This window comes from Nematolebias whitei, chromosome 9 (genome assembly GCF_014905685.2).
Source record: "Nematolebias whitei isolate Nwh7 chromosome 9, NemWhi1, whole genome shotgun sequence".
NCBI classification, from domain to species: domain Eukaryota; kingdom Metazoa; phylum Chordata; class Actinopteri; order Cyprinodontiformes; family Rivulidae; genus Nematolebias; species Nematolebias whitei.
In genome coordinates this window covers 39,773,297-39,783,911 of record NC_056506.1, presented here as the reverse complement: position 1 = coordinate 39,783,911, position 10,615 = coordinate 39,773,297, and the positions used below count along the sequence as shown (strand labels likewise).

Below are 10,615 nucleotides of genomic sequence, written 5' to 3'. Positions count from 1 at the left end.
TTTACCATCCATCCATCCATCCATCCATCCATCCATCCATCCATCCATCCATCCATCCATCCATCCATCCATCTATCCATCCATATAAATAACAAACATACGTCAATCTGATCAAGTTTGACATCCTTGTAGGCCTTTTTCATTTCCTTCGCCCCAGTCTTCATGGCATCCACCTGTGGACACAAAACAGGCAGAAGAAGTTCTGGTTTTATCACTGGCACCATAATCTGCCTTTTATTAAACAAACATCGACACCAAAACACGTCTGCTCATCAGAGGTCTGTCGTACAGCGCAGGATTAGTGGCGGAAATATCAGCTTGACGAAAGGTGGTTAACCTCTTAGCTGGACACGTTGCCATAGCAACTCAAACTGGTTGAAAATAAAAGCTCAAGAATTGCTCTCAAAAGTTTAGAGCTTAACTAATTTGTTTGATTCGTGCTTCACCGCCTCCTTTCTCCTGCAGCCTCTTACCCGTGATGCAGAAGTGAATCTCAGCAAAATATTCTGCAGGATATATTATTTTCTAAACTCGTCTTTGTGTAGCTTTATTATTTAAAACAATGTTTTTATTTGATTAAAAGCCTCTCAGCTCATTGCTAACCTCACCTCCAGTGGTCTTGCTCTTTTCATTTTTTTAAACTGTTTTCTCCGAGCTGAACCAGCATTCCCTACGAATTTCAGCCATTAAAACCAGAAATCATTAAAACCCAACCATTAAACCGTGTGGTTTTGATCTAATAGCCTGGATAATATGGAAAAACGTAATTAATAATAATAATGTCATCACAATGTCAGCACTGTATGTTTCCATACAATGGCGAAATTAGTCTCTGCATTTAACCCATCCACCACCAGGTGGTGCAGTGGGCAGCTATTGAAGGCGCCCAGGAGGCATTTTGGGGATGAGGTGTGCTGCCCAGAGACACCACATGATGTGCAGTGACTGGGGATCGAACCTGGGACTTTTGGGTCCCAAGCCGGCTGCCCTGCCTCTACACCATCTCGGCCCCCTCAATTGCAGAGACATTAGAAATCTAGCACACCTACTGGCTTGAGTTAATTTCTGTTCCTTCTTTATTCGATGCGGCGATCGTTTAATATAGTCAGGATTATGTTTACAATCTAAAATGATCCACTACGCCACAGGACGACGCCTACATCACATTTAATAAACTGAAAACATCCTCGTGGTATCATAAAAATAAGCTTTTCACTTACACAGTCATACAGTAAGAGGTTTGTTTGGGGATTCTTCTGTTCTGGTCTTAGCTGCAACATTTAGTAGTAGTCTTCAGACAGTGTTCACTTAAAACTATTTATTGTTCCCGTAATCATTAATGGACTACAAATGTTTTCTTCTTGCAAGAAATTTACATTTTACAGTTTTATATTCAGCTGGCGTCAACTAATCCTCAGAGAAATGTGCTCATATTCAACATTTACAACACCAGCGAAAAGATGACTGCTGATGATTTGATGAAACATGAAAAGAAAAGTTGTTGTCCAGACCCTGGATTTTTCTGTGTGAACTTATATTTTTGTTTATTAAGAGATATAACAATCTGAATTGTTTAAATCTGTGCGGTTAGTTTGAAATGTTTGATTTTATCACTTTAAAGTCACTGTAACTAAAGTACTTGGTGTTATTTTGAGACAGTGTGGCTCTTACTGTAGTTTTGGTGTCCTTTAGGGTCTGGATCGTGTAGTTTGCCTGCTCCATGTTGAACGACTGCTGAACCAGCTGTTCCCTCTGACCTTCATACCTGCGAGAAAAGAGCAAAATGTAAGTATTTAGTACAAAGATATTTTTAAAGATCAGTTTGCGTTTTGATCTTTCCAATGCTGGACTGGTGAAGCTGGTTGAGTGTAATTAAGTTAAACTAGTTGTCCAAAAAAAAATTCTCATTCACAAACAAAACTACAGATTTTTCTGCTTGTTTTATATATGACAATACACTAAATATATTGGATTGTGGAACAAACATGGCAATTGACAACATTGTTTGAGTTGTAGTTATCCCTTACTTCAACTTTTACTCCCTGACTCTGAACGGTGAAGGCGGGCGATGATGTTTTTGCCTGCGTTAGTGTAATTGTGCGTCTTTTCCTAAAATGTCTCATGAATCACTGAACAAATGTCAAACAAACTTTCAGGATGGTTAACTTTTGTAATGAACACCATTCAAGATGGCCACCACAGCAAAGGGACCTTAGAAAAACAAGTATTTATAACTTCGGCTCTAACTGTAGTTAACCTTGTTTGTCTTTTAGGAAAATGTCTCATAAACCACTCATGAGACAATACAAAAATAACTAACCCAGTCAATAAAAAAAGAGCTAAAATTCAATATGATCATAGCGTAGAGTCACTCATATACTCTGAGCGTGACGTCTCGTCATATAAGATGAATATGCTTAAAATTTTTACCACCGTCAACCACTTTACAAACTAAATGCTGCACAGGAACATATTATCTTAGTCAGTGCCCTACATCTGATAAAAAAAAAAAAATCTTATCTGTTTACATATAAACAACTGAGTAAATGCAGTTTATTAATCAGGGTCGACTCACATTCTCTTCTGCTTCAGGACTCTCATCGCCTTTTGCTTCACCATATTCTGTGTGAAGAAAAGAACAGAAAACATTGACGCCTCTCAGCCTTTAAAACCTTTTAAAACAGGATGTGTCCCTTACCTTGGAGGGCCCATCTCTCATCTTCTTCAGCTGATCCTTGTACTTTAAAAGCTCAGCATCCAGCCTGCCTATTTTCTTGTCTATGGATTCTGCCCTGGCATCCACCTGATTGAGGAGGAGATCAATTAGAGGTAATGATTTCCAGCAGCCTGTGCTTAAATGACCTGCTTGTTTGAGTGTGTACTTTAGATAAAAGCTTGCCAAATAATTGTGCTTCACAAACACATCACTCTTAATCATATCCAAGTATTTAAAGGACAGCTCGTGTTTGTGCCACATTTCTGAGGGATTAATTAGTTATAACGTGTGAATTCAAAGCAACCGTCGCTGCATTTGTGTGTCCATGTTAGTAATGGCACCGTTAGTTCGGAGATAAACAACACTTCGTACTCACAGTGCTGATACAGTCCGACAGGTTCGGAGGAGGCGCTTTGGGCTTCCCGCGTCCGAATATTCTGTTCATTTTAAGACGTTTAATTACCTCACAGCTCACGGCTTTTGCTTTTATATTCACACACACAAAAAAAGCTTAAAATAAAAGGGATTCTTGTCCAGAAGTCACCCGGAAGCAACGGTTCTTACGCACAGGAATATGATTGGTTCGTGGAAGCGCTCGTGACCAATGAGGCGCTGGGTGCGGTGCTGCCCCCTGGCGGTGAGTGGAGGTGTCGCAGCTCGGACAGAAAACCTTTTGTCCCAGCAAACATTTATCACCCCACCAGTCTTTGTTGGTCCTCCTTTTACAAGGATGGAGGCAAGACATTAGATTATTACCAGGGTTTAGGCAAATCCAGTCCTCTTTGTACACATTAACAACCAAAGTAAGCAAATGATTTATAAAATATCCCTCCACAGATAAAAACTACAGTACTTAGAAAAACCTGGTGTGTTGTTAGAGAAGAAACTATTTAGGCAGATTAAAGTATATAAACAATTTGAAACATCATATCTGCAACCTTATGTAACCTTAAATAATCTTATGTTCAAAATCCCATTTAGTCATTGCCATCAAGTTCATAAAATTGAAAGTTATATTTCCTCATCATGCGTTTATTATTGTCACTGATATGGCCTACTCATTTGCATTCTTTACTTTTTTTAAATATGATAATTGTTATTGACCATGCATAACATTATGAGTAGCTGCTTACATCTGAATGTGATCTGCTTCACGCAACGTTAAGCTTATAAATTATTATGAGCTGAAACTAATTTTTGTTTATTAAGACTAATTAGTTGATTCATAACTTTTTTGTATAAAATAAACAAATGTAAGAAAACTTGCATTCAAACATGGGCTAAACAAAAATCCTTTATCATTTTAAACTTTTTGTAAGTTTATGCACTGCACTTATTTATTAATATCAACCATTTCCTGTCTTTTCTAACCAGCTCTGGGATTTGAACCATTTCTTTTCTGCATTATTCTGCAGAGATTGAAGGGTTTAGTTGTCTTCATTCAACTCTATAGATTTTATTGCCAGTTTCAGCTTGGGATTGAGGTTTGTGTGTGTGTCTACAATTTGATAAATGTTTTCTGTTATCTTCACTGGCTGTATGTTTTGTATTACTCTCAGGTTGGAAAATGCAGCCATGCCCAAGACCATGAGTCTGTGAGCAAATCCATCCATCCATTATCTTTACCCGCTTCTTCCATTTTGGGTCACAGGGGTCTCTGTGAGCAAATGTAGTTCTTTATTTTTACAAAACAAAAGCCACGTTCAAACAGTTTTATTCAACACTTTGGCTGAATGACTCTGTGAGTGGAGTCAATCCATGGAGATCTGCAAAAAAAAAAAAAAAAAAAAAATACACAACTACAAAGTGCTCTTGTAGATTCAGCTTCAGCAAAGTTTTATTTTGGGCAGCATCCCACGTTAAAAAATACTCACATGTTGACAAAAAAATAAAAAATAAATTAAAAAGTATCAGTAGGTAAAGTGTTTCACAGTGTTTCAAAGATTAGCATTTAAATAAATAAACAAATAAATAAATAAAATGTATATCATGCACACCTTTCATGCCAGAGTTTTACCCAATAATGATGAAAAGTCAAACCTTGTAAATGACTTTATGCACAATAGCATGCCATACTGCGAGATCTTGCATGATCTGTTTGTTCCTTAATTATGTGTTGAGCTCAGCTACTACCGCACCAAATTTTAGCTCAGTATCTGTAAAAATGACAGATTTATAGCCTTATTTCTGTTGGCTAAGGCTAATTAGCTGCGGTGGCCATCTTGACTTAGGTTGTTGACTCCAAATTCTTAATGAATTATCAATGTTCATCCATTTTTTCTGACAGTTTCATTACAATCCATCCAGTGGTTTGCAGTATTTTGCTAACACAACTATGAGAATTATCTGTAATAAGTCTTTCTTAGAACTCAGCGTCTAGGTTGGGGATGATCCTCAGCTACTACCACCAAATCTTAGCACATTATTTGTACAATTGACTGAACTATTGAACTTTTTCATTTTTAAGGTCAATTGGCTACAACCATTAAATAAAAAGCATCATCACCTTAACCTTTGGCAGTAATACTACTAAAAAAAAAGTTCTCTATGATATTTCTTGCTGTAAATTCAATGCTTTGTCATGACCTCTTAAGTTTAGAGTTGACATTATTAAGAATTTGATGAATGTTTTAAATCCATAACCAATTTACCTTACAATAATTTGTCACATATTTATTTTCTAATATGAAAACTTTGTGGCTAAATGAATTTCAAAGGAACTCATAAATTAGCAAAATTATTATTAACTTTTGGCTTTTTTTGTAAGCTTAGATCAATTATACCAAGAATTTAAAGGCTAATGAGATTTTAACGAGATTACTTTTAGGACTTCTCATTTTTCATTAATGAGAACATTTAGGCACACACTGAGCTGCAACTTTAATTATACCAATGTATTTAAAGTATTTTTAGATATCCCTGCAAATGAATTTGTTATCTCTTCTATAAAATTACAACTTTATTTACAGTTAGAGTGGTAAACTTTATTTGACAATCAGGTCAAAACTCCAAAATATGAATCCAGAATTATTTATTAATAATAGGTAAGCCATAGTCATCAAAATTACAATAAATAAAGGCTTGAAATATTTCACTCTCTATATGAGTTTCACTTTCTGAAATGATTGACAAAAAATATATTGTTTCATGATATTCTATTTTTTGTTGACGCACCTGTTTATTGTTTGAATAATATTTCCTACATCCATTTACTTTTTTCAATTTCTAAACTAAATTTAAAGGATGTTAAATTAGTCTTTTAATGAAGCTGCAAACGGATCTTCAGACTGTTTGGTGAAAAATGTGTAATATCTCTTTTAGTTTTTGTAGAATGATATCAAAATGATGTTTGTTTTTCCAACTAAAGGAGGAGGTGCATTTAGTGAAACTGAATATGATATCTGTATTTCTGTAACCTTGGAAACCAACCTGTTTTAAAACCATTCTCAATCTGGCCTTCCAGGTTGTTAAAAAAACTCTTTCTTGTATTTATCCTCCTCCACAATGACACTAATGCTTTGTCTTCTTATTGAATGGAGGATAACATCACATTTCAAAACAAAGTCAGCAGAGAATTTGGACAAAAACCCATTAATCAATGTCTTGTTGCTGGTCATAGCTGCAGATTGTACTGGTTTCTGCAAAGGAACAAACAAATCAGCTGCAGCCATGTACTTTCACAACATGACAGGTTCAGTTTTGTTTCTGAAAGCAATCTATTAAAAAAAAAACTTTACAAAATGGCCACTGGATCACAAAAACACCATCAGTAAAACCTATGAAGTTTCTCTAAAGCAAGATTTGAATTATTTATTTAACTACATGACATCATCTGCATCCCGGATCAATGTCGTGAACTTGTGAAGAAAATGTAAATAGAAAAAAACTGCAATAATTTTCTCATCTTAGCAACGTGTATTTTAGTCATGGTGGAACTTGCTGGAGCTTTTGAAGGAGAACATTGTCCCATGCTTGTCTGATGTTGATCAGCAGTCCTGGGTTTTCTTCTCTAGATTTTTTGTTTCATCATGTCTTCACTTGATGAGAAGTCGACTGTAGAACGGTCAAGTTACCTCTGCTGATTAGACAGGCCCCCTCCCTCACAGTTTTTAAATCTTGCTTAAAAACACACTTCTATTCCCTGGCTTTCTGCACTGTGTGATCTGTGCTGAGTCTGTGTGCATCACACTGTGTTAGTCATGTTGCGGTTGTTGTTGTTATCCATTATTGTTTTTGTCGGTTTCTACTTTTTGGTGTCCTGTTATGTAATCTGTTGCTATGTGCTTGTTCTGTTTGTCCCTGTACAGCACTTTGGTGTGCTTTGTCACTGTTTAAAGTGCTTTATAAATAAATTGGTATGGTATGGTATGGTAAGTTCAGCGCCTGAACTTTTCCTCTACAACGCCATGCTGTTGTAATGGATGTAGGATAAAGTTTAGCATTGTCTTGCAAGGCCTTCCCTGAAAAAGATGCCATTTGGATGGGAGAATATTTAGTTTTGAAATCTGTATACACTGTTGTGCATTAATGGTGCCATTCCAGATGTGTATAGTGTAGTGGTTATAAAACTGTTTCAATAAAAAAAAATAAGACAGTTAAAGCATTAAGAAAAATAATATTGTTTTGTATTATTTGGCTAAAAATAACTGTCTTTGCTTCATGGCTGTATGTGGGAAATGTGAATGAAAAAAAACAACATAATTCATTCTTCAGTTGAAGTAAAATTCATGGGAATAAGATGCACTGTGATTTCTGATCTAGTGATCCATGATCGATTATTCTGGTCTTGCAGGTTAAAAGCTACAGAATGATGCAGTAAAATGATAATACACTTTACATGTATTTTCTTTAATGTTACTTTTCTGACTACAATTGTATATAGTCTTTAGAGAGTGGTACTTTTTCAAAGTTTGTTTTGAGAGTTCATTTACCGATCGTATCTCGATTGGTTATGTCTGAGTTAGCACAGGGGAACTGTCGCTTCTGCTTTTCCATTACAACACTGAAAGTGACAGAAGTAACACCATGTCTGTGTCTGTTTTCACTATTCCCGTTTATAGGTGTGTAACATATGCTGTCCAAGCAATAGGCCACAAATGCACCCCCATACCATCAGAGAGGCAGGATGGGCCCTCTCGATTCGCCTAACCACCAAACAGTTTTTCACTTTGCCTAAGTCTATTTTAACTTGAGTTTGGCTCAGAGAAGATGCCATTATTTTTGGACGGTGTTCACAAATGGCTTCTTTTTTGCGTGATAGAGCTTTAACCAGCAATTGTGCATGACACGGTTAACTGTGTTTATAGACAATGGTTTGTAGAAGAGTTCTTGAGTCCATGCAGGGACGTTCGTACCAGAATCAACCTCGTTTTTAATGCAGCGCTGCCTGAGGCTTTGAATGTCACGAACATCTCTTATTGACCTTCAGCCATGTCTTTTAGCAGAGATTGATCCAGATTGTACGACTGGAGACGATGGAATAGTCAGAGTTTTCCTAAAACAGTATTTCAAATTTTATTTTTTATTTGCGCAGTACAGCATTTTATTTACCCTAGCTGCATTGTTTTGGGATGTGTGGCTGCCATCAAATTCACAAAGACCTTATTGTTTGTCTATGAAATTGCCCATTTATTAAAATTTAAACACAAAATCTTAACTATGTTCCACTGTGAATAAAATATGGGTTTATTAGATTTGCATTTGTTGCTTTCTTTTTATATTTAAACTTCACACGCTTTAGGGGTTATTTTTTTCCACAATTGTTCTCTTTATTATTTGCCTTGTGCATCAATCCATGCATGATCCGTATTTTTTTCCTTGAACCTGTTGGATTCTTGGTCTGAACGTGACTCAATTACAGAACTTGTTGTGTGTAAGAGCTGGCTAATTTGCATGCACCTTGAGAGACATCCACAGAGTAAGGAGTGGAAAAAAAGATGCAGTAATTTCTGTAATTGCAGCTGACAGCTTCATCAATGTGCCGGAGAACTGATTGATTTAATTTCCCCTCTCCAAGCTCTGACAATCCCTCTCATCTGTGGCTCCATTAGAGCCGATGGCGGCTGTAAAAAGCACTCTCTCATACAGGAGGATTTCAAAAAATGCCAGCTGGTCACTAAAATATGGATCTGAGAAATGCAGAGGTGTTAGAAAGGCTCTGCAGGAGGGCAGCTCTGTGATGGGGACGGCCTCTCAGCAAGTCCTCCAGAGAAAGCAGCTTTATCACAGCGTCGTTTCCAGGGAGAAGATTTTTATTTCTTTTTTCAAACTTTGACAAAACCCTTTAGAAATGCTTCATGGATGCCTCTGCTCTTCCTCGGGTTATAATCTACTCAGTTTCAAGCAGAAATGTTTTAGAATGCTATTCTTTGTGAAATCTGTTAACAACCATTAAAATAAATCACCTACCAGCTTGCACGCCAAACTTAAAGCTGCACGACTCTGATCAGCTGAGTACTGTATTTTTCGGACTTTAAGGTGCACTTAAAATGATTTTATTTTCTCAAAAGTTGACAGTGAGCCTTATAATAAGATGCACCTTATGTATTAATTCTGGTTGTGATTACTGACCTCGAACCAATTTTATGTGGTTATTGTGAATGAGTTGAATAAAGTTTGCCTTATCTGATTGTTTGTTTTGCTTACTGCACCTTATAATCTGGTGTGCCTTATGTATGAAAACAGACCTATTCATTGATATTACGCCTTATAATTTGGTGCACTTTATAGTCCGAAAAATACGGTATGTTATAGATCACCTTCAGCTACTATCACACCAAATCTTAGCTCAATATGTGTTAAACTGATTAAGTTAGAGCCATTCTGTGGTTTGCTAAGGTCCATTAGCTGTGGTGGCCATCTTTAATCAGGTTCACGCCCAAAAATATTCAGGAAGCTGTACATTCAATTCTTTTGTCATAAGAGTTTAATTGAAATTCAACCAGTGGTTCAGGAGATATTTAGCTAACAGACAGACAGAAAGACAAAAAACTCACAGCCACATGCATTTACATTTTTACCCACCACCATGGCTGATGATAATACTTACCCAAATAAATAAGGTAATTGTGTATCACGGATAGGCCTGTCACGATAACAAATTTTGCTGAGCGATTAATTGTCTCAGAAATGTTTGCGATAAATAATAATATTGTTTGAAATTTGACAATAATTAGTAGTTATTGTCAAATTTAAGAAGAAATGTTGGTTAATTTTTGTGTGTAGTACCAGTTTTGACCACTGGATGATGGTATAAGACTGTTTGAATTGAAGGATGGATAGTGAGGGAGTGAGCAGTGTGTCTCTTTAAGAAAAATGGGAGAAAGGCCTGTTGATGGACATGGGCTGTCTTGCCGTCCTGTTTTTCGGTTCTCAAAATGGTAGACGCTCTGTGTGATTTGAGCTTTTTAGCATATCATTTTTCACACAAAGCTTTTAATAAAAACAAGTTCTCAGCTTCTTTTTGCAGAGAAAAACAACATTTTGCACGAAGGCATGAGCTTAAACCGTGAATTTTTGGAGCTTTGACAAGACGGAGGTTTTTTTCACCAAGGTTGGCCTGTTAGCTTAGCTTGTAGCTTCTCAGCTTAGCTGCTTTGAACGATCCAAACATGTGATTTTGGACGGTTAAAACAGATTTTAAAGAGAAAGGGAGGGGTCAGTGAAGAGCACCGGAGTTGAGCCTTTTGTCGTCCAGTGTCTTCTGTAGAAAGAGAGACACGAAGAAATGATAAAGCCGATAAATGAAAATGAGGTTGATAATTTTCATTTATCATGTGATTAATCGATTAACCGATTAATCGATTAATCGCTTTATTGTTTATTGCGACAGGTCTAGTCACAGAGTGAACCTGCTCGGTTTAGATGGTCTTGGAATCAGGCCACCTGCACTATATACAT

At 36.6% G+C, this 10,615-nt stretch overlaps 1 protein-coding gene across 1 annotated transcript in view; it reads right to left on the bottom strand.

Annotated features, from left to right (window-relative positions):
• Positions 1–3,265, bottom strand: part of chmp5a (charged multivesicular body protein 5a) — a 7,265-nt gene extending 4,000 nt beyond the window's left edge. The window contains exons 1-5 of the mRNA XM_037681817.1: positions 3,093–3,265; positions 2,699–2,803; positions 2,576–2,622; positions 1,672–1,765; positions 102–173 (exon numbers count right to left, since the gene is read on the bottom strand). Of these exons, the coding sequence (XP_037537745.1) occupies positions 102–173; positions 1,672–1,765; positions 2,576–2,622; positions 2,699–2,803; positions 3,093–3,161 (387 nt within the window). The 5' untranslated portion in view covers positions 3,162–3,265. The remainder of the gene's footprint in view (positions 1–101; positions 174–1,671; positions 1,766–2,575; positions 2,623–2,698; positions 2,804–3,092) is intronic.
• Positions 3,266–10,615: the final 7,350 nt, after the last annotated feature.